This window comes from Pygocentrus nattereri, chromosome 18, assembly GCF_015220715.1.
Source record: "Pygocentrus nattereri isolate fPygNat1 chromosome 18, fPygNat1.pri, whole genome shotgun sequence".
Lineage (NCBI taxonomy): Eukaryota > Metazoa > Chordata > Actinopteri > Characiformes > Serrasalmidae > Pygocentrus > Pygocentrus nattereri.
The window spans coordinates 2,085,555-2,110,427 of NC_051228.1; the positions used below are offsets into that span (position 1 = coordinate 2,085,555).

At 44.3% G+C, this 24,873-nt stretch overlaps 1 protein-coding gene across 1 annotated transcript; it reads right to left on the minus strand.

Annotated features, from left to right (window-relative positions):
- Positions 1–5,626: 5,626 nt before the first annotated feature.
- Positions 5,627–6,499, minus strand: LOC119265999 (histidine-rich glycoprotein-like). The gene has a single exon (XM_037547421.1). It carries the CDS (start codon positions 6,497–6,499, stop codon positions 5,627–5,629), a length of 873 nt encoding a protein of 290 aa, XP_037403318.1.
- Positions 6,500–24,873: the final 18,374 nt, after the last annotated feature.

The window sequence follows — 24,873 nt, forward strand, 5'->3', positions numbered from 1 at the left end:
AGACGGAGCAATTATCTGTTCTTCCATTAGGGCCCGGAGAGCAGCCTTCGCTTTAATTCACTCTGCTCTGTCCAAATGCGCTTTTACGTAGATGCGTTTTGTTCTCATCCGGGAAAAAAGGGAAAGAAGTGGACAAGGAAAGAGACGGAGCTGAGAAATCAGCAGCATCTGAAGTGCCACATCTGCTCACCTACTTACCAAAGCAGCTACTCATGCATTAGTTCTGCGGCGGAGCAGGTTGAGCTATTCAGAGATTTTTGTTATTATATTATCTTTTTCTATGGGGGGGGGGGGGTGGGCGGTGGTGGTGGGGGTGGTGGAGGTGGTGGAGGTGTTGGTGAACTCTCTAAGCTCTGTCTGCATGAGAGCCCACTTCACCTCCCCACTCTCACAACTACAGCACTAACACATCATCATTTAGAGCAATAACACATAACTGACAGTGCTCATTAAAATATTCGCAGTGGAAGCTAAATAATTCATAGAAGACAATGCATCATGTATTAGAGCAGTAAATCATTCATAATAGTAATTTACCTTATATCATTCAGAATAGACACCGACCAGTTTATAATAAATATTACGTTTATAATAGCAACCAAACAAGTCATATTTTTATTGAACGATTCGTAGTAGTTACTGAATAATTAATATTAGATATTTACAATTCAGGGCAAATGCTGAATATTTCATAATATTCATACTAAATGCTGAGCAATTTATCATAAATGTTGAATTAATAATATTGAATGAACGATTCATATTTGCTTCTCAGCAATTCATAGTAGTTACTAAATAATTTGTAGTAAATTCTGAATAATTCATAGTTAATACTGAATAATCAATAATCTGTACTGAATCATTTCTAACAAGTATTAAACAAGTTCAGTAGATACTGAACAATTCATAATAGATACTGAATAATTTAAATTAGATACTAAGAAATTCATAGTAAAAGCTGAATAATTCATAACATTTACTGAATAATTAATATTAGATACTGAATAATTTATATTAGATATGAATAATAATTTATATTAGATATGAATAAATAAATTCTGAATCATTCAGAGTAGATAATCAATAGTCTATATTGAATCATTTCTAGTAAATATTAAATAAGTTCAGCAGACACTGAACAATTCATAATAGATACTGAATAATTCATATTAAAAGTTGAATAACTCATAACATTTATTGAATAATTTAATTTAGGTACTGAATAATTTAAATTAGATACTAATTAATTCATAGTGAAAGCTGAATAATTAATAAAATTTACTGGATAATTTATATTAGATACTAAATCATTTATAGTAGATACTGTATAATTGATACGTTATAAGCTTCCATTAGTTGGTAGTCATATGAGTCACCTTAGCTCCAGTGCTAAAGCTAAAGAACCCGATTTTCTCCCTAATTTAGTCGTTTCCAATCCCACCCGCTAGTTACGACTCCCCCAATCACACGACACTACCAGCGCTAGGAGGGTGAAGGCAGCACAGGCTTCCTCTGAGACCTGTGAAACCAGCCACCGCTCAAAGAATCAAACCTCAGACACCAAACACATCTTGGCTGATCAGCTTCATTTCAGGTAAAGAAGAATCCGTTCTAAAATGATTTTTAGCTGAAGAAATGTTGAAAGATTAGTTTCTGGATGTTAAGTGTGGAGTTTAAAGTGTTCAGGCTAGCGATGGAGGAAAAACGGAGTCCTCCCAGTGTAGAAAGCCCAACTTTCACTGCTAATCAACACCAAACACCTTGCAGAGTCTCGTGAGATGAAGGTGTGTTCTTCAGCTCCTTAGCCCAGGTTCACCCTCACCTGCCTGGACTTGTCTGAGCACAGCTAGTGCCCTCGGCTACCAGCCGCCCGCTCAGAGGGACCTAATCCGTCTCTAAAGTGCAGTAATTAACCTGTGACTCACAGCTGGGGCCCCGTCCCGCAGCCCGGCGGCCGCTCGGCTCTCCGCTCCGATACTGTACGGGATCAGGATTCCCCACAGCAGCACGCCCAGGCCCCCCCCCACCCAGCCAATTATAATTGTTATTATTCTTATCAGCTAATTTCTAACTCCCTCAGAGTGGCAGGCTCTCTTGGTGCTGGCAAGCATGGGAATGGATCGCGAGTGAAGCTGCACGCTACATGATTGTGATTCCCTGGGTCAGCTTGACTGTTGGCCTTGAGGCGAGTGATGTACGTTTTGCACACTGTTTCCTAATTGATAAGAGGATTGTGCCTCATTTCACGCAGAGCAGGCAACAATGTCTGGATATCTTAGAGCATCACTTCTGTTCCAGACCTCAGCGTCCTCCGGCTAGTGAAGCCTTGTCCCTGCGAGAATGGACTGTATTAAAACAAGACATTATATATTCATAAATATGTTAATAAAAGTCAGAGTCGTGTACAAGTTCATCTCAGCATCTCACTTCAGCACAATCACAAAACAGCAGTGAACAGATTCAGAACACGCTGAGAACATTCTAGATCAGATGGGCAATGCTAGCACAGACTGAAAATTCTAGAACAGTCCGAACAATCCAGAACAAATAGAGAATTCAAGAAGAGCCAGGGAATTCTAACATATGCAGAGCTCTAGACCAAATCAAGAAATCCAAAAACAGGCTGACAATTTAAGGACAGCCTGGGTGTAAACCAGTCTGAGTGTTCTAGAACAGACATTTAGGATAGTCTGAAAATTCTAGGACAAGACGAGAAATCTAGAATAGTCTGAAGATTGCATAACAAAATGGGAATTCCAAAACATCCTGAGAATTCTTGGACAGTCTGGAATACAGTGAAATGACTTGAACAGACTGAGAACTCTAGAGCAGCCTGAGAAATCTAGAACAGTCTTAGAAATTTGAGGACAAATCAATACTTTTAAGACCTTGACAACAGTCTGATAATTCTACAACAAAAAGAGAATTCACAATCAGTCTAATTATTCAAAATCCTGAGCGTTCCAGGATGAATTTTAAAACGGGATTTTTGGGCAGACTGAGAATAAATTGAAAGGTCTAGAACAGACTGAGAATTTTAGATCACATCAAGAATTTAAAAATAGACTGACAATTTAAGAATGGTCAGAAATCTGCAATAGACTGGAATTTCTAGAACAGTCTGGAGGTTCTAGAACAAATAGAGAATTCTGTAAGCGGCATGGAATTCTAAAACATGCAGAATTCTAAACCAAATCAAGACTTCAAAAACACACTGACAAATTTCAAAAAGCCTGAGTATTCTAGAGTCTGAAAATCCTAGGAAAAATGAGAAATCTAGAACAGTCTGAAATTCCATAACAAAGCGAGCCTGTGAATTCTTGGACAGTCTACAATACACTGAAAGGTCAGACTGAGAATTCTAGAATAGACTGAAATGCCTAGAACAGACTGGGAATTCTTGAATACACTGAAAAGCCTAGAACAGAATGGGAATTCTAGAACACACTGAAAAGCCTAGAACAGACTGGGAATTCTAGAATACACTGAAAAGCCTAGAACAGACTGGGAATTCTAGAATGCAATGGAAAGCCTAGAACAGACTGGGAATTCTAGAATGCACTGAAAAGCCTAGAACAGACTGGGAATTCTAGAATGCACTGAAAAGCCTAGAACAGACTGGGAATTCTAGAATGCACTGAAAAGCCTAGAACAGACTGGGAATTCTAGAATACACTGAAAAGCCTAGAACAGACTAGGAATTCTAGAATACACTGGAAAGCCTAAATTCAAAAACTGACTAAGGAGTCTAGAACTGTTGAGTTCCGGTTGAAGTTCTTTAAGAACCTTCAGTCTGGCACCTCTTTACCATGAGGTGTGACAGAGACATTCATTGTTCTTCCGTCCTCCGGGTTTACGTGTCCCTGCCCTTGTTCCTTCAGCCCAGCGGGAGCTGAGGGGTGTGGGAGGGTTTGTGTGAGCCGTTGCCATGGTTACACAGGATGATTAAGTAAAAGTTATACATTGCGATAACCCGAGCGGCCGACAGCCGACCGTGAGACATCCTGCAGATACTCAGACACTCTCAGCTGCCCTGTGACGAGTGTAGATCTGCCCTGCATCTGTTTCTGTTTCATTTACTCACTTCTCTGGACAGATTTTAAAAAGCTGGTGGAATTCCCCTTTAAAATGACCATTTGGGGGGTATGAGGCTTGGACGATGAGTGAAGTACAACTAAAGAGGAGACAGAACGAATGACAGCGAGAGAGAGAGAGAGAGAGAGAGAGAGAGAGAGAGAGAGCGAGAGAGAGAGAGAGAGAGAGAGAGAGAGAGAGCGAGAGAGAGAGAGAGAGAGAGAGAGAGAGAGAGAGAGAGAGGGAGAGAGAGAGAGAGAGAGAGAGAGAGAGAGAGAGAGAGCGAGAGAGAGAGAGAGAGAGAGCGAGAGAGAGAGAGAGAGAGAGAGAGAGAGAGAGCGAGAGAGAGAGAGAGAGAGAGAGAGAGAGAGAGAGAGGGAGAGAGAGAGAGAGAGAGAGAGAGAGAGAGAGCGAGAGAGAGAGAGAGAGAGAGAGAGAGAGAGAGAGAGCGAGAGAGAGAGAGAGAGAGAGAGAGAGAGAGGGAGAGAGAGAGAGAGAGAGAGAGAGAGAGAGAGCGATAGAGAGAGAGAGAGAGAGTGAGAGAGAGAGAGAGAGAGAGAGAGAGAGAGAGAGAGAGAGAGAGGGAGAGAGAGAGAGAGAGAGAGAGAGAGAGAGAGAGCGAGAGAGAGAGAGAGAGAGAGAGAGAGAGAGAGAGAGCTGGAGTGTCTATTCATGAAAATGAATTGCAGCAGAGCTTCATAATGACCATAATTACCTCCGTATGAGACGCCGTGTCTTTGTGAGGAACTTTATGGCTGATGTATAATGAATGTACGTCTCCTTCTATATAATGTGCACGTTCACGCATCCAGTGGTGCATATGTGCGTCTGACACCCAAACCATAATTCCCCTGAGCGTCTTAATGCATGTGTCCCCACGGCTTTTCCCACAATGCTGCAGAAAATAAACACACGGCCAGCCCTTCTCAAAGGCCGCAGTTATGAAGGGGGCGATTATTTAGTGCTTAGGAAATGAGTGACATCGCACGCTTTGGGCATCAGTATGCAGCCTGGGCTCGCCTCCTTCACCGCAGAACAGCCTACAGCTCATCTGGAGCCCGATTTAAAGCCATAGTCTGGTAAAAAGTCAGAGCGCGTTGAAAAAGTGGGGTTCAATCCCCACCTGGGCAGCACCCTACACCATACTGATAAGAGTCCTTGGGCAAGACTCCTAACACCCGCCTTCCTGTGTTAAATCATCAAAACTGTAAGTCGCTCTGGATAAGAGCGTCAGCCAAAATGCCGTTTCAAAATCTTGAGAAGTGTAAAAGCAACTTTGTGACACTGACCATTAAGGCCTTAGTGTAAGTCTTCCCTCTTCCAGTGACGCTCACGATCAGACGTTTCTCAGGTGGATTTGAGTAAAGTAACATATTTAAACACGATAGTTTGATCCTTAGCGATGCCACAGCCGTCCGTGGGCTGGAGTCCAAGCGAGCACAGTCGGCCTCGCTCTCTCTGGGTGGGCGGGATGGACCCCCTGTCTCCCCCAGACACTCAGTGCAACATTAGCCAGCTCAAGCATCTGTTCACTGACAAACAGACCTGGCGGTTAGTGTTCTCCTCCTTTGCTGTTTTTCCTCATAAAACTGACAGGAAAACACTGTCGTGGCAGAGCGTCACCAACATCATCAATAGGCTGGTGGTGCATGTCAGGCTGGGAGTGCATGTCAGGCTGGGAGTGCATGTCAGGCTGGTGGTGCATGTCAGGCTGGGAGTGCATGTCAGGCTGGTGGTGCATGTCAGGCTGGGAGTGCATGTCAGGCTGGTGGTGCATGTCAGGCTGGGAGTGCATGTCAGGCTGGTGGTGCATGTCAGGCTGGGAGTGCATGTCAGGCTGGTGGTGCATGTCAGGCTGGGAGTGCATGTCAGGCTGGTGGTGCATGTCAGGCTGGTGGTGCATGTCAGGCTGGGAGTGCATGTCAGGCTGGTGGTGCATGTCAGGCTGGTGGTGCATGTCAGGCTGGGAGTGCATGTCAGGCTGGTGGTGCATGTCAGGCTGGGAGTGCATGTCAGGCTGGTGGTGCATGTCAGGCTGGTGGTGCATGTCAGGCTGGGAGTGCATGTCAGGCTGGGACTGCATGTCAGGCTGGGAGTGCATGTCAGGCTGGGAGTGCATGTCAGGCTGGGAGTGCATGTCAGGCTGGGGGTGCATGTCAGGCTGGTGGTGCATGTCAGGCTGGTAGTGCATGTCAGGCTGGTGGTGCATGTCAGGCTGGGAGTGCATGTCAGGCTGGTGGTGCATGTCAGGCTGGGAGTGCATGTCAGGCTGGGACTGCATGTCAGGCTGGGAGTGCATGTCAGGCTGGTGGTGCATGTCAGGCTGGTGGTGCATGTCAGGCTGGGAGTGCATGTCAGGCTGGTGGTGCATGTCAGGCTGGGAGTGCATGTCAGGCTGGGAGTGCATGTCAGGCTGGGACTGCATGGCTGCAGACCTTCTCGTTTTTTCTTTAATTATTCGGTAACCCTTTTTTTGGATGGTCCACTGTAAATGCGTTGTAGATGTTCAGTCTATCTTTAAATAACATTCAACTAAAGATCTTATAAATGCAAGTGAAGTTGAAGTTGAGTGTGGAAGATTCTATTAAATCTATCCCGAACCCTAAACCTAACCCTAACCACCACGTTGTTGATCGTCAACTGAGTATCATCAGAAAGTTTGTTAATCATGTAATTATCTCTAGAACATCATCCAAACACAGTGTGACCATTTATTCCCATTACTTGGTTGGTTAACTGGAGGTCCAGCATTTCGTTCAGGTTGTTAAACTGTTGCACTCAAATTTACGGCGTGAGTTTAATCATACGGATACACCGACATCTGCGTGCCCTTATAGCGACCAGATTTGACAAACAAAGGCCAGTGAAGCTGATTTCTTTACAGTAACGAAAACAAACAGTGAAATAAAGGCCTGTAGTTTCCCATGAAAAAAACCCTGCAGTGGTTTTGGCAACTTTCCCTCCACTTGTCCTAAATCAACTTCCGTTTTGCACCGTCGTGCTGCAGTGATGGTTATTCAGACATTCCTCAGATACACGCAGCCGTGTATTTTGTCAGCGTGTGGGTGAGATCATTGCTGAAATATCACTCTTTCGCTGCCAGCATTCGAGGAGGTGGTGCACAAGCGTACTTTGGCATGATTATGAGTGAAGTCACAGCTATTTACACTGTATGGCTAAGAGTATGAGGACACCTGAGCATCACACCTATGTGACCTTGTTGACGTGCCATTCCAAAACCATAGGCATTAATATGGAGTGTCTCCACACCAAACTCACCCAGTCATGACTTTATAGAGCTGCTTTGTGCACAGGGACTCAGTCATGCTGGAACAGGGAAAGGCTCTTCCCTAAACTGTTCCCACAAAGCTGGAAGTGTTTAACTGTGTAAAACTGTGTCTTTGTGCTGCAGCATCAACATCACCCTTCCCTGGAACTAAGGGGCCCCTGCTCATTATCCCCCCTCCACCAAACTTTACTGTTGGCACTATGCATTCCAGTAGGTAACGATCTCCTGACATCCACCAAACCCAGATTCATCATCAGACTGACAGATGGAGAAGTTTGATTCATCACTCCAGATTCATCAATCCAGTGTTTGTCTATGGAAACTGCAAGGCTACATGCTTGATTTTATCCACCTGTTAACAGTAGGTATGGCTGAAACACCTGAACTCAGTAATTAGGGGCAGTGTTCACATATAATGACCATACAAATATGACACTTTATGTTATCTCATTTTCAATACTTACTGTTCACTGACAACTTATCTAGAAACAACGTGGCCACTTTATCAGAAACCCCTCTCTTGTATCTCCACCTTGCGGGTGTACAATTAGACACTGCAGCTCATTTGTTTATGCTTCTCCTGCTGAATGTCCACTAGGAGGCCTGCAGAAATGGACGGAACTTCACTTGCTCTTAATGCACCTATAAGATTGAGATATGCAAATGATCTCTGTTCTGATTGGCTGCCCTGTACTGTGCCTCATTCAGAAAGCATGAATGGACAGGTCTAACCTGCTGTGGGCTGAATTGGCAGTGGGGAGTGGGCAGTGCATCTTGGAACAAAGTTCATACACTACATCAAACTCCGCAATATGGTGATTTTAAAGGGGAAATCCAGTGCTCCACTCTTGAGGTGGTGATGGGAACCAGACGTCCCTCTAAAAGCTCCTACAGAAAGTTCCTACATGAACTGGTTCTGAATTCACTGCCTGATGACTGAGACGCTGTTTTATGAGAGTTTAGAGAACTTCAGCTCCATTCATGGTGGAGGGAGACATGCAGGGCGCTGTGCGGCAAAATAGTCTCCAAAGAAAACTCATTATTCCAGATTTTCCACTATTTTCCATCATCAACATTCCATATAAGCTCAGAAGACTCGTGTAGGTTCTCTGGTGGTTCTGGATGGTAAATAAAGTGTCTATATCTGTGTTGTAGTCATGGCGACGCCTGGTTCCCATCACCACCACTGTAAAGACATCTGAACCATTTCACACCAAACCGCTCTGACTGAAAAATCCCCTTTAACTAACTAAGACGACATATTTGGATTGAACCACTTTGAGCAGCTAAGTGTCCCCAAGCTTTTTCATAAACTTTCTCTTAATGACAACTTTTCCCCTCAACTGGCCGTGTGCAACAGCAGTGCTGGGCGCTGGACTGGAAGTGCCTCTGCACACTGCAGTCCATATTAGCAAGCCACTTTGAGGCTAACCCGCTTAATTCCATCTGGCTATGCCGCAGCCAGCCACCTCCATACCCCCCAGGGCTTTCAGCGGGACGCCGGGCCTGGACTTCTTTACATCAACACAGCCATATAACACGCCTACACACACACAAACACCGCATAACACGCACCATATGAGCTCAGCGCAGGAGCTGTCATCATATCCTCCAGCCTGATTAAACACACGCCAGTGACGGCAGAGATTAGAGCCCATTCCCTGGTGGGGGGTCCCGCTGAAAAACATTCAACATTAGCGCTTTCAAAAAGGAGACAAGGCCGTATCGGCTAGCGCACCCATATGCGTTTTATCTCCCCCGTGATGCCGGGGAAAATCCAGCTTTTCATAAACAGTACTGTGCAGAAGTCAGAGACCACTCTCTGTTCATTTATTTTATTTAAAGTACAATCAAAAAAGAAAGTCAAAGGACAATAAGCGGAAAACAAGAGCTACAGAGAAACTGGGGCTCCTGGTAACGCTGCAAGAGCTGACAGACCCCACGTGGGCCACAGGACACAAGGCCCGCAGGCCAAGTTAGACCCAGGGCGCAATCCTGTTCTAACTTACTTTCATTTTCTATTAACACTAGCTTCCCAGCATGCATTGCAACATAATCACACCTTCCCCAACAACAGTCTATGGGACAGCACCACACAGACACACTTTCTAAGCCACTTCTCCCTCAGGGTCGCGGTGGGGTGCTGGAGCCAATCCCAGCGGTCATCGGGCAGAAGGCAGGATACACCCTGGACAGGTCACCAGTCCAGTCCATTGCCAGGCAGACAGACAGACACAATCACACCAAGGACTGTGAGTGGAAACCAGAGAACCCGGAGGAAACCCACACAAACGCGGGGAGAACATGCAAACTCCACACAGGTCACCCGGCCGGGGAATCGAACCCAGGCCCTCCTTGCTGTGAGGTGACAGCGCTACCCACCACACCACCTTGCTGCCCCTGAGACAGCACCATTTAAATAAATAAATAAAAAACATTCCAGGATCAAGATCAAGAGAATGGGAAGGTTTAAAAACCTACTGTACAGCGGGAACGTTCACAGACATTTAACATTTCATTTATAGCAGATAATGTAGCCTATTGTTTTATATAAAACACACACACACACACACACACACACACACTCACACACACACACACATTTTCTAAGCTGCTTATCCTTCTGGGTCGCAGTGGGAGCCAGAGCCTATCTCAGCAGCCATTGGGCAGAAGGCAGGAAACAGCCTGGACAGGCTGCCAGTCCATCACAGGGCAGACACACAGACACATACACCGATCAGGCTTAACATTCTGACCACCTCTTTGTTTTTGTCATTGTCCACTTTATCAGTTTTTAAACATCTCGGTGTCGCAGCGTCCTGTGGGCGGCGTCCTGTGGGCGGCGTCCTGTGGGCGGCGTCCTGTGGGCAGCGTCCTGTGGGCAGCGTCCTGTGACCACTGATGAAGGACTAGAGGATGACCAACACAAACTGTGCAGCAGCAGATGAGCTGTCGTCTCTGACTTTACATCTACAAGGTGGACCGACAAGGCAGGAGTGTCTAATAGAGTGGACAGTGAGTGGACACAGTGTTTAAAAACTCCAGCAGCTCTGCTGTGTCTGATCCACTCGCACCAGCGCAACACACACTAACACCCCACCACCGCGTCAGTGTTACTGCAGTGCTGAGAATGAGAAAAGCACTACTTTTCTGTCTGTAGGTTATATGTACCAAAAACACCCAGAATTTATTGTTACATTAACATTTTCCAGCCTCTCTTAATCCCTTAGAATTAAACAGGCTGTTATTGTTTCTGGGTCTCTTAGACTGATTCATTGCTGCTTTCGAGATAAAGTTTCGTACTCTTTATATAACCGGCTCTAAATGTAGGTATTGTGATATAAACTGAGTCACCTCACTACTGTATACACCAAGGAGTACATTTGTGGGCGGGGCTTGGATAAGTCAATTGACCGCTCTAAAATAGTAGGTATAGATGTGATGGTCACCGTTAAAGGCCGCTGGTGGTGTCCATACGCTTGTTTTTATGCTCAGGCCTCTTGTTTTCTCGCTCGCTGGAGGACTGCGTGTGTAGCTGTTGGCCTGTTGGGTGTTTTCACAGCTGTGTCTCAGTGTTTCTGCCTGTATCTCCATCACAGAAGACTCTCCAGAGCTCTTTACATCACGGTGCTGCAGGATGTGGAATATACATTCCTATTAAAGTGATATTAATATTAAATTATACAATATTGCTTTCATGCAGAAGCCAAATTTAGAATGATTTACCTCATATGAGTCTGTTGTCATCTATCTGGTCAGGCTTAACATTCTGACCAACTCCTTGTTTCTGTGCTCACTGTCCACTTGTCCAGGACCCCCATGGACCCTCACAGAGCAGGTACTATTTGGGTGGTGGGTCATTCTGAGCACTGCAGTAACACTGTGTTGCGCTGGTGTGAGTGGATCAGACTCAGCAGTGCTGCTGGAGTTTTAAACACTGTGTCCACTCACTGTCCACTCTGTTAGACACTCCTACCTTGTCGGTCCAGCTTGTAGGTGTAAAGTCAGACGACAGCTCATCTGCTGCTGCACAGTTTGTGTTGGTCATCCTCTGGTCCTTCATCAGTGGTCACAGGATGCTGCCCACAGGACGCTGCCCACAGGACGCTGTTGGCTGGATGTTTTTGGTTGGTGGACTATTCTCAGTCCAGCAGCGACACTGAGGTGTTTAAAAACTCCAGCAGCACTGCTGTGTCTGATCCACTCAGACCAGCACAACACACACTAACATACCACCACCACGTCAGTGTTACTGCAGATTTGAGAATGACCCACCACCCAAATAGTACCTGCTGTGTGAGGGTCCATGGGGGTCCTGACCACTGAAGAACAGGGGAAAGGGGGCTGTACTCCAACTCTGACACATACAGTGTGGTGAAAATGTCTTATGCTGGGATCTGACCGCACAAATTCTGACCGAAGAACAGCGACGTGGAGTCTGGGACGGCCCGCAGGACCCCGCCGAAAACTCTCCACTCTGAAAAATGATGAAATGATGGTCCTTCAAGGTTTTTTAGTAAAGAACATGGTTAAGAACCGTAAACACTCAAAGAACCCTTTGTGCTATTGAAGGGTTCCTTTCATCATGAAAGCCTTCTTCAGATTGTTAGAGATGGTGTTTTATAGAGAACCTTTTTTGAAAAGGGTTCTATGTAGCACAAAAAAAATGGTTCTTCCGTTTTGGCAATGTCAAGCTTGTAACCATAGACCAAATCTTTTTTGGTGCTATAGAACCTACAGCACATTCTCGGTCAGTCTGAAGAACCATGTTGAGATGCAAAGAATCCTTTAATCACGCCAAGGGATGTTTGAGTGTTCATGGTTCTTTATAGAACCATTTTCTTTACCAAAGAGCCAGAAAACACACACACTAGCTCTTCTGGAAGTTCTAGATACGTCTGTGAATCTGAAGCTTAATCAGGTTCCAGTTAGCTGTTAGGGAAATAGCGGCGCTCTAAAGGGGCAGTCGTGTGTGTGTGTGTGTGTGTGTGTGTGTGTGTGTGTGTGTGTGTGTGTGTGTGTGCACGTGTGTGTGTATTCTCAGGTGCCTAAACTTTTGCACAGTGCTGTAGATCGCCCACCCAAATCAAACACATATACATTTCACTTGCCCGGCTGCTGCATCGGTCCCGCAGACCCCCGCAGACCCCCGCAGACCCCACTCCCCTCCTGGGAACGGCAACCAATTAAGCCCTTTATATTGTTTATTACACACAAACACACGTATTTGTTTTTATACCTTGTCAGGACGTGGACTCATATAGAACTGGGCGAAAGTCAGAGACCACCTTTATTTATTTCATTTTCAGTCATAAATGATTCATTTTTCAACATCTGAAGAAAAGCAGAAACCATACACTCTTAAAAAAGATGGTTCTCTAAAGGTTCTTTAGTAAAAACAATGATTCTACATAGAACCAAGAATTCTATATAGAACCATTTGCGTGCTTACATGGTTCTTTGCAGGGTCAAACGGTTCTTCAGATTGATGGAGAATGTGTTGTATGTGGTTCTATAAAGTGCGAAGAAGGGTTCTCCTACTGTCTACAACTGCTTAACAATCATAGAACCCATTTAGGGTGCTTTATAGAACCCCATATAACACATTCTGCCGATGCTGTTTTCCATTCCTAACAACAAACCGGAGCTTGCTTACCACGACTCACATTGACAGACACATCTAGAACTTCCAGAAGTGTGATGCGTTCTCACCATGCAAGGAACTACTGAAGCACGCAACTGGTTCTATGTATTGCACTGCAAGAACCATCAGTTGCGTTCTTCTCAGGAGCCTCACTTTCAGCTCCTCAAAGAATCTGCAGACACACCTCCAGAGCTCAGTCTGAGAAGCTGGTTGCTGATTTCCTGAAGTGATCAAACCCATTCAGTGGTGCTGAGGTCTGGACTCTGGGGTGGTCAGTCCATCGTTCAGGGAACAGGAGCAGCGTCTTTATCTGATGTCTTCATTTTTGTCTATTTTCCTAGTGACTATACCAGATCCTAAAGTTAATCTTCGGCACCATAAAGATGGTTCTGCTCCTTTAGTTTTAAAAAACAAAAAATGGTGTTTTTGTATTAAGAACTTTGTAAAATCAACAGGTGCTTCGTTGTTCCTGTAGATGAGCTCATTTTCCCCTCATTCAGGAAAGATTTGTCCCAAAAACGCACAAAAACAAACAATCACACACACATACACACTGTTAGCTGTGTGTTCAGTTCAGTGACTAACATGAGCAGATCTACTGAGTGTGAAACAGGCAGCAGCTGCTCATCTGAACAGGAGAGAGAGAGAGACGGAGGGAGGGATGAGGAGAGAAGGAGAGGACAGGAGAGGAAAGAGAAGGAGGGAGAGAGGAGGAAAGAGAAGGAGGGCCTAATGGAGGAGGAAAGGTAAGGGAAAAGGGAAAAGAGATCAAGAATGAGAAAACAAAAGAGTGGGAAATTGGGGGAAAAAACAAGGAAAGAAAAGAGAGATGGGAAATAGAGAGAGGAGGAAAAGAGTGATGAATAAATAAACAAAGAAAGAAAGAAATGGAAAGAGAGTGACTGAAAAGAAAAGGAGAAAGAGAAGGAAAGAGAGAAAGGAAAAGAGAGGGAGAGAGGAAGAGGAAAGACGAGTAGAGAGGAAGGGGAAAGAGAAGGAGAGAAAAGAGACGGAATCAAGGATAAAGGGGGCGACATGGAGGAAGAAAGGTTGGAAAAAAGTGGGAAAAAATAAAGGACAATGAAAAAAGGAAGAACAATGAAAGGAAAAAGAGAAGAAAAGAGTGATGAGAGAGAGAGAGAAAGGAAGATGAAAAGAGGGAATGGAACTGGGATCAGGTTGCATGTAGTTTTCCTCCAGGATTTCTCTGTATTTGGCCTACAGCATTCCCATAGCACGATGCTGCCACCACCATGCTTCACTGCGTCTTTATGGTGAGGGTGATAATGGCAAGGTCTCCCAGTGGTGTCCTTCACTGGTCTTCTTCTGCAACGGTCACTCCGGTTTCAGGGTCCTTTACTGTTCATCGTGTAGGTTGTACTATGATACTGACTTGCCAGACACTTGGAGCCACTTGAATTCAGACAGCTGATCTCCATTTAATTAATTATGAGACTTTTAACATTAATTAGCCACACCCATTCAGCCTACAGCAGTTTAGCCACACCCATTCAGCTCACTAGAGTATAGCCACATCCATTCAACCTACAGCAGTTTAGCTCCACCCATTCAGCCTACAGCTCTTTAGCCACGCCCATTCCGCCCACAGGAGTTTAGCCACACCCTTTCAACCTACAGTAGTTTGGCTCCACCCATTCAGCCTACAGCTCTTTAGCCACGCCCATCCAGCCCACAGGAGTTTAGCCACATCTATTCAGCCCACAGGAGTTTAGCCACACCCTTTCAACCTACAGTAGTTTGGCTCCACTCATTCAGCCTACAGTACTTTAGCCCCACCCATTCAGCCTACAGCTATTTAGCCACGCCCATCCAGCCCACAGGAGTTTAGCCACATCTATTCAGCCCACAGGATTTTAGCCACACCCATTCAACCTACAGCAGTTTGGCTCCACCCATTCAGCCTACAGTACTTTAGCTCCACCCATTCCGCCTACAGCTCTTTCGCCACACCCAATCGACCTGTAGCACTTTAGCTCCTCCCATTCATCTTACAGCGCTCTAGCCACACCCATTTAACCTCCAGCACTTTAGCTCCACCCACTCAGCCTACAGCACTTTAGCTCCATCCACTCAGCCTACAGCACTTTAGCTCCACCCACTTGGCCTGTTTGATTAAACCTTGTGCTGTTCATGTCTTTCAGGAAGCAAATGGATCATGTCTCCCTTCCATAGGACAGAAGAGAGCTGATGTACAACCCCAGTTCGTTTCATTCGAAGGAGAGAGGAGGGAAAATGGTCATATGAAATGGATGAACAGTGTCGGTGCATAAAACCACACAAACATAAATAGAGGAAGAACGTAGAATATGGACAACTTCAAATGATTTACTTCAACCAGCACCAATAGAAGTCCTGAGATTTCAGTCGTGAGTGTGAGCTGTAACATCAGCGCGGTGATCTGGCTCAGCTCACGCGTCCTCCGCGCTGTTTCCCATCGCCATGGTTACTCCTCACACGAAACTCACATTTAAGAGTAGACTTTAGCCTCCGCTTTCCACATTGGGAGCCAGCACTTTCCATGACAGCCGCACTAATGGGCGACTGTAAGTGTGCTTTTTTTAAAAAATAAATGGAGCGCACTTACAATGCGCCGTGAACTTCAGAGCTTCAGAACTAATGTGACTGAGCTGATAGGCCTCTTTACGTGAGGCCCCTACCTTATATGTCCATTTACTGTACTTCCACTCACTGGCCACTATATTGGAAACACATACTTTGTGCTTCTACTCTTTGGCCACTTTATTAGAAACACCCACCTTGTGCTTCCACTCACTGGCCACTTTATTAGAAACCCCAACTCTGTGTTTCCACTCACTGGCCACTTTATTAGAAACACCTACCTTGTGCTTCCACTCACTGGCCACTTTATTAGAAACACCTACCTTGTGCTTCCACTCACTGGCCACTTTATTAGAAACACCTACCTTGTGCTTCCACTCACTGGCCACTTTATTAGAAACCTCAACTCTGTGTTTCCACTAACTGGCCACTTTATTAGAAACACCTACCTTGTGCTTCCACTCACTGGCCACTTTATTAGAAACCTCAACTCTGTGTTTCCACTAACTGGCCACTTTATTAGAAACACCTACCTTGTGTTTCCACTAACTGGCCACTTTATTAGAAACACCTACCTTGTGCTCCGCTAACTGGCCACTTTATTAGAAACCCCAACTCTGTGTTTCCACTAACTGGCCTCTTTATTAGAAACACCTACCTTGTGTTTCCACTAACTGGCCACTTTATTGGAAACCTTTTACTGTACACCAGGGTGGTGGAACTACAAGAAAGAAGTTTCTAATAGTCAGGAAGTTTTTAAAATGGCCAGGAAGTGTACACAAGTCCAAAGATCCAACATTCAAGACCCTTACTGTAAAGTGTAGATGGCCAGGCTTTGGCGTGTGGAGAGTGTTCAGAACGTCGGATGGTGAGGAACTCTGATGAATCCCCTGCGGCTCATCATGATCATAAAACGAGCATCAGGCCATCAAGACCACATCATATCCACTATATGGCCTAGCAACCATAATCAACTCATAACCATGAAGCATCTCAGATACGACATAATGACCCTGTTTCAGCCTCTAAACGGCTGAACTGCTTTCTGCCCTTTTCCTTCCTCTCTCTGATCTAGCGATATCTAAATCAATGAACCGATAGGATGAATCATTCTTCTGAATCGGTTCTTTCCAGTTCACTGCTTTAAACAAGTCACAGGTTCCAACTGAATCAAATTTGTTCGTAGCATCTTTACATCCATATTTACAGGCTGAAGACTTCAAATACAACACGATTAATAATATTTCACACTTTTATCGCATAAACTTACAATTAAACAGCATGTAGTAGGTTTCCTGAGAAAGGCACTGATTACCGACAGCCTATAGAGGGGCAGTCAATTTAGCAAAGCAAATGAACTGCTTTTTGTAGGAAAGCCCACTTCAGACAGGATGGAGAACAAAAATGCTTCCTATAATAACTTATGGCTGTTGTCGGAACAAAACCTTGTATATCCATTTTTGATGTTTTTCAGTGTTTGATATAATTTGAAAATGCATGTTGTTCTTTACTTTGTGTGTAAATTTCATGATGAATGGACGGAAAGAAACGGCCCAAAATGACTTGGAAAGACGTCTGGTTCCATTGACTTACATTAAAAGTAGAGTAGTTTTTTTCCTCCTCCTGTAAAGTTACAGTTTTGGAGATACAAGGTTTTGTTCCGACAGCAGCGTTATGTAACTTCAGTAATGTAATGATTTTTTGATGCACTATGTACATTGTGGGGATCTGGAGACCTCTCTGGTGGAAACGTGTAATTGTACACATAACATTTTGCACCGTGGGTTGTGTTTTGGATCCCTTCCTCGAGTGGATGAATCTGCTGATTGGAAGAGAATCTCCATCTGAACTCAGTGAAGGACGCATCTTCTGAGGATGTGAGTGAGCTATCTACTACTGTCATCATGTCTTCATCAGTATAATGTTGATTCAGAGATGATTTGAAGCCTAAACATTGAGCATGATGTTCTTTTTGGTCTGACGTTTAAGCAGTAGAACCCTAGAGGTCCTGTGTTCTCGCAAAATACCATCCCGGGTGTGACCTGGTGTCCGTAGATCATCACAGCCGTGATGTTATAGTGATAACTCCCTCCTCGAGTGCTCTACTGCTTTATAATAAATACAGTAAGAAATGAATAAACTGGCCGCGAACGCGGCGTTTAATATGTTTTAATGTTCAGTTCCTTCCTCCTAATTATAGCTCCTTAACGAGCAGCTCGTTGCTACGTCAGAGTAACGAGCTCCGCCCACTTGCTGCTCAGCCGGCAGTTCGTTCTCCAGCTCCTTACACTAAAATCCCAAACTGTCATCTCCACTGAGCAGCTTCTCTGTTTTTACTGGGTCAGTTTTACGGCTCAGTCTGATTTGGCCCGACTGAAGATCAGACACGTTTGGCGAATGGTGTTGGGTTCATTTCTGGCTGATTCCAGGTTGTTCAGCTGTTCTTCTGTCACAGCTGCCGACTGAAAAGCTGCTCAGTGGTGACGACAGTTTGGGAATTTAGTGTCGTCTCGTCTTCAGAGTCGGATCAAATCGGCTGTCGGTCAGATGTGATCTTAACAGTGTCCGTTTTCTGTTTGTGGCAAAGTAAGAAGTAAAAACGTTCAAATGGTTTGAGCGTCTCCTACAGCTGTCAGAGTCGTTGCTTAGCAACAGCGTCTCAGTGGAGTAATACAGTGTTTGTGAAAAACTTGTGATGTTATGGTGAAATAGCAGCACAGTTAGAGCGCCTCTCAATCAATCAACTAACTGTTGTATTATAACATATTAAGATGTACGACGTGGTGTGAAAAACTTCCTTCTGACTTTTTAAATGATTACTTCAGGCTTTACAGGGCGACTCGCGCAGCCCATTCTCTTCACTCTGTAATAACACTTCTTTCAATTTTAACAAAACAGTCTTACATAGTGCAGCTTTAACTAGTAAATACAACTTCATTCAGGTGCTTGTTTGAAAAGAGTAACTGAATCGTTCAGTGAATCGTTCGTTCAAATGAACAGTCTGGAAGGAACAGTTTGGTAGAACCGCATTAAACCTCCGGTATGACTCAACTTGTGAGAAATTCCAAGCGCTGTAGATTTACCCTCAACTTTTTACAGCACGGGCTTTGATTTGGAGCCAGAAAGTGAATCCCTCACTCGGCATCACAAGCAGCCAAACCCAAACAACATCAGGAGGAGGTCAATCAAAGCCTCGTCTCCGTCTGGGTCGGGTTTATATGATGTGGGAGACGGAAAACAAAGAGAGAAAGAGAGTTTAGTGTTCATATAAAAGACACTCAGAGTCCATTGTTTTCACTGTTTTCCTAATTTCATGTTCTTTCTTTAGTTCTGTTCAGTGCCGGTTTGTTTAGACATGCATGAACTGTAAACGCCAGACACGAAACCACTCTTCTTTTCCACGTGTGTGCTATAAACAGGCCTGAGCGCTGAAAGCAGAACAAACACAGACAAACTGTCATTTATTTAACCAGTTAGCTCCGCCCACACAAGCTGATTGGTTGAAAATTGTTGCTTGCAAAGTATTTGCTAAATTTGTTGATTGCAAACCAACATCAACGGTGTCTTTACTCTGAGCCGCTGGAACAACTTTTGTTTAGTGGTAGAAACTATAGAAACACATAAATTCATATTCAGGGTTTAGTTGCTTTACCCCTAGTATAAAATGTATTGTTGTGTGTCTTGTTTTGCAGGAAAAAAACGAGTGTAGCATTACCACAGAAATAGGTGTAATGTAACCATGTAAATATGTGTAGTGTAATAATGGAAATGGTTGTTACGTAACCATGGAAATGGGTTTAGTGTAACTGTAACAGTGGGTGTAGAGTAACCATGGAAATGGGTTTAGTGTAACAGAAAGAGTGCATCTAGTGTAACCATGGAAATGTTTGTAGTGTAACAGTAAGAGTGAGTGTACAGTAACCATGGGAATGGGTTTAGTGTAACTGTAAGAGTGGGTGGAGTGTAACAGTAAGTGTGGGTGTAGTGTAACAGTAAGCGTGGGTGTAGTGTAACAGTAAGAGTGAGTGTAGTGTAACAGTAAGAGTGGGTGTAGTGTAACAGTAAGTGTGGGTGTAGTGTAACAGTAAGCATGGGTGTAGTGTAATAGTAAGTGTGGGTGTAGTGTAACAGTAAGAGTGAGTGTAGTGTAACAGTAAGAGTGGGTGTAGTGTAACAGTAACAGTGGGTGTAACGTAACCATGGAAATGGGTTTAATGTGACAGTAAGAGTGCATCTAGTGTAACCATGGAAATGTTTGTAGTGTAACAGTAAGAGTGAGTGTACAGTAACCATGGGAATGGGTTTAGTGTAACTGTAAGAGTGGGTGGAGTGTAACAGTAAGTGTGGGTGTAGTGTAACAGTAAGCGTGGGTGTAGTGTAACAGTAAGAGTGAGTGTAGTGTAACAGTAAGAGTGGGTGTAGTGTAACAGTAAGAGTGAGTGTAGTGTAACAGTAAGAGTGGGTGTAGTGTAACAGTAAGAGTGGGTGTAGAGTAACCATGAGAATAGGTGTAGTGTAACAGTAACAGTGGGTGTAACGTAACCATGGAAATGGGTTTAATGTGATAGTAAGAGTGCATCTAGTGTAACCATGGAAATGTTTGTAGTGTAACAGTAAGAGTGAGTGTACAGTAACCATGGGAATGGGTTTAGTGTAACTGTAAAAGTGGGTGCAGTGTAACAGTAAGTGTGGGTGTAGTGTAACAGTAAGCGTGGGTGTAGTGTAACAGTAAGAGTGGGTGTAGTGTAACAGTAAGTGTGGGTGTAGTGTAACAGTAAGCGTGGGTGTAGTGTAACAGTAAGAGTGAGTGTAGTGTAACAGTAAGAGTGGGTGTAGTGTAACAGTAAGTGTGGGTGTAGTGTAACAGTAAGAGTGGGTGTAGTGTAACAGTAAGAGTGAGTGTAGTGTAACAGTAAGAGTGGGTGTAGTGTAACAGTAAGAGTGGGTGGAGTGTAACAGTAAGAGTGTGTGTAGTGTAACAGTAAGAGTGGGTGGAGTGTAACAGTAAGCGTGGGTGTAGTGTAACAGTAAGAGTGAGTGTAGTGTAACAGTAAGCGTGGGTGTAGTGTAACAGTAAGCGTGGGTGTAGTGTAACAGTAAGAGTGAGTGTAGTGTAACAGTAAGAGTGGGTGTAGTGTAACAGTAAGCGTGGGTGTAGTGTAACAGTAAGAGTGTGTGGAGTGCAACAGTAAGAGTGGGTGTAGTGTAACAGTAAGTGTGGGTGTAGTGTAACAGTAAGCGTGGGTGTAGTGTAACAGTAAGAGTGAGTGTAGTGTAACAGTAAGAGTGGGTGTAGTGTAACAGTAAGTGTGGGTGTAGTGTAACAGTAAGCATGGGTGTAGTGTAATAGTAAGTGTGGGTGTAGTGTAACAGTAAGAGTGAGTGTAGTGTAACAGTAAGAGTGGGTGTAGTGTAACAGTAACAGTGGGTGTAACGTAACCATGGAAATGGGTTTAATGTGACAGTAAGAGTGCATCTAGTGTAACCATGGAAATGTTTGTAGTGTAACAGTAAGAGTGAGTGTACAGTAACCATGGGAATGGGTTTAGTGTAACTGTAAGAGTGGGTGGAGTGTAACAGTAAGTGTGGGTGTAGTGTAACAGTAAGCGTGGGTGTAGTGTAACAGTAAGAGTGAGTGTAGTGTAACAGTAAGAGTGGGTGTAGTGTAACAGTAAGAGTGAGTGTAGTGTAACAGTAAGAGTGGGTGTAGTGTAACAGTAAGAGTGGGTGTAGAGTAACCATGAGAATAGGTGTAGTGTAACAGTAACAGTGGGTGTAACGTAACCATGGAAATGGGTTTAATGTGATAGTAAGAGTGCATCTAGTGTAACCATGGAAATGTTTGTAGTGTAACAGTAAGAGTGAGTGTACAGTAACCATGGGAATGGGTTTAGTGTAACTGTAAAAGTGGGTGCAGTGTAACAGTAAGTGTGGGTGTAGTGTAACAGTAAGCGTGGGTGTAGTGTAACAGTAAGAGTGAGTGTAGTGTAACAGTAAGAGTGGGTGTAGTGTAACAGTAAGTGTGGGTGTAGTGTAACAGTAAGCGTGGGTGTAGTGTAACAGTAAGAGTGAGTGTAGTGTAACAGTAAGAGTGGGTGTAGTGTAACAGTAAGTGTGGGTGTAGTGTAACAGTAAGAGTGGGTGTAGTGTAACAGTAAGAGTGAGTGTAGTGTAACAGTAAGAGTGGGTGTAGTGTAACAGTAAGAGTGGGTGGAGTGTAACAGTAAGAGTGTGTGTAGTGTAACAGTAAGAGTGGGTGGAGTGTAACAGTAAGCGTGGGTGTAGTGTAACAGTAAGCGTGGGTGTAGTGTAACAGTAAGAGTGAGTGTAGTGTAACAGTAAGCGTGGGTGTAGTGTAACAGTAAGCGTGGGTGTAGTGTAACAGTAAGAGTGAGTGTAGTGTAACAGTAAGAGTGGGTGTAGTGTAACAGTAAGCGTGGGTGTAGTGTAACAGTAAGAGTGTGTGGAGTGCAACAGTAAGAGTGGGTGTAGTGTAACAGTAAGTGTGGGTGTAGTGTAACAGTAAGAGTGGGTGTAGTGTAACAGTAAGAGTGAGTGTAGTGTAACAGTAATCGTGGGTGTAGTGTAACAGTAAGAGTGTGTGGAGTGCAACAGTAAGAGTGGGTGTAGTGTAACAGTAAGTGTGGGTGTAGTGTAACAGTAAGAGTGGGTGTAGTGTAACAGTAAGAGTGAGTGTAGTGTAACAGTAATCGTGGGTGTAGTGTAACAGTAAGAGTGGGTGTAGTGTAACAGTAAGAGTGGGTGGAGTGTAACAGTAAGTGTGGGTGTAGTGTAACAGTAATCGTGGGTGTAGTGTAACAGTAAGAGTGAGTGTAGTGTAACAGTAAGTGTGGGTGTAGTGTAACAGTAAGAGTGTGTGGAGTGTAACAGTAATCGTGGGTGTAGTGTAACAGTAAGAGTGGGTGGAGTGTAACAGTAAGAGTGAGTGTAGTGTAACAGTAAGAGTGTGTGGAGTGTAACAGTAATCGTGGGTGTAGTGTAACAGTAAGAGTGAGTGTAGTGTAACAGTAAGTGTGGGTGTAGTGTAACAGTAAGAGTGGGTGTAGTGTAACAGTAAGAGTGAGTGTAGTGTAACAGGAAGAGTGGGTGTAGTGTAACAGTAAGTGTGGGTGTAGTGTAACAGTAAGAGTGGGTGGAGTGTAACAGTAAGAGTGAGTGTAGTGTAACAGTAAGAGTGGGTGTAGTGTAACAGTAAGTGTGGGTGTAGTGTAACAGTAAGTGTGGGTGTAGTGTAACAGTAAGAGTGGGTGGAGTGTAACAGTAAGAGTGGGTGTAGTGTAACAGTAAGTGTGGGTGTAGTGTAACAGTAAGAGTGGGTGTAGTGTAACAGTAAGTGTGGGTGTAGTGTAACAGTAAGAGTGAGTGTAGTGTAACAGTAATCGTGGGTGTAGTGTAACAGTAAGAGTGGGTGTAGTGTAACAGTAAGTGTGGGTGTAGTGTAACAGTAAGGGTGGGTGTAGTGTAACAGTAAGAGTGTGTGGAGTGTAACAGTAAGTGTGGGTGTAGTGTAACAGTAAGAGTGGGTGGAGTGTAACAGTAAGAGTGGGTGTAGTGTAACAGTAAGAGTGTGTGGAGTGTAACAGTAAGTGTGGGTGTAGTGTAACAGTAAGAGTGGGTGGAGTGTAACAGTAAGAGTGGGTGGAGTGTAACAGTAAGAGTGTGTGGAGTGTAACAGTAAGTGTGGGTGTAGTGTAACAGTAAGAGTGGGTGGAGTGTAACAGTAAGAGTGGGTGGAGTGTAACAGTAAGAGTGAGTGTAGTGTAACAGTAAGAGTGGGTGTAGTGTAACAGTAAGAGTGGGTGTAGTGTAACAGTAAGTGTGGGTGTAGTGTAACAGTAAGAGTGTGTGGAGTGTAACAGTAAGTGTGGGTGTAGTGTAACAGTAAGAGTGGGTGGAGTGTAACAGTAAGAGTGGGTGTAGTGTAACAGTAAGAGTGTGTGGAGTGTAACAGTAAGTGTGGGTGTAGTGTAACAGTAAGAGTGGGTGGAGTGTAACAGTAAGAGTGGGTGTAGTGTAACAGTAAGAGTGGGTGGAGTGTAACAGTAAGAATGGGTGTAGTGTAACAGTAAGTGTGGGTGTAGTGTAACAGTAAGAGTGGGTGGAGTGTAACAGTAAGAGTGGGTGGAGTGTAACAGTAATCGTGGGTGTAGTGTAACAGTAAGTGTGGGTGTAGTGTAACAGTAAGAGTGGGTGGAGTGTAACAGTAAGAGTGGGTGGAGTGTAACAGTAAGAGTGTGTGGAGTGTAACAGTAAGTGTGGGTGTAGTGTAACAGTAAGAGTGGGTGGAGTGTAACAGTAAGAGTGAGTGTAGTGTAACAGTAATCGTGGGTGTAGTGTAACAGTAAGAGTGGGTGTAGTGTAACAGTAAGTGTGGGTGTAGTGTAACAGTAAGAGTGTGTGGAGTGTAACAGTAAGTGTGGGTGTAGTGTAACAGTAAGAGTGGGTGGAGTGTAACAGTAAGAGTGGGTGTAGTGTAACAGTAAGAGTGTGTGGAGTGTAACAGTAAGTGTGGGTGTAGTGTAACAGTAAGAGTGGGTGGAGTGTAACAGTAAGAGTGGGTGTAGTGTAACAGTAAGAGTGGGTGGAGTGTAACAGTAAGAATGGGTGTAGTGTAACAGTAAGTGTGGGTGTAGTGTAACAGTAAGAGTGGGTGGAGTGTAACAGTAAGAGTGGGTGGAGTGTAACAGTAATCGTGGGTGTAGTGTAACAGTAAGTGTGGGTGTAGTGTAACAGTAATCGTGGGTGTAGTGTAACAGTAAGAGTGGGTGTAGTGTAACAGTAAGTGTGGGTGTAGTGTAACAGTAAGAGTGGGTGGAGTGTAACAGTAAGTGTGGGTGTAGTGTAACAGTAAGAGTGGGTGTAGTGTAACAGTAAGAATGGGTGTAGTGTAACAGTAAGAGTGGGTGGAGTGTAACAGTAAGAGTGGGTGTAGTGTAACAGTAAGAGTGGGTGTAGTGTAACAGTAAGTGTGGGTGTAGTGTAACAGTAAGTGTGGGTGTAGTGTAACAGTAAGAGTGGGTGTAGTGTAACAGTAAGAGTGGGTGGAGTGTAACAGTAAGTGTGGGTGTAGTGTAACAGTAAGAGTGGGTGTAGTGTAACAGTAAGTGTGGGTGTAGTGTAACAGTAAGAGTGGGTGTAGTGTAACAGTAAGTGTGGGTGTAGTGTAACAGTAAGTGTGGGTGTAGTGTAACAGTAAGTGTGGGTGTAGTGTAACAGTAAACAAGTCGTCAGTTCTTCTCTTTTTAATCCTTTTGGTCTAAAATGA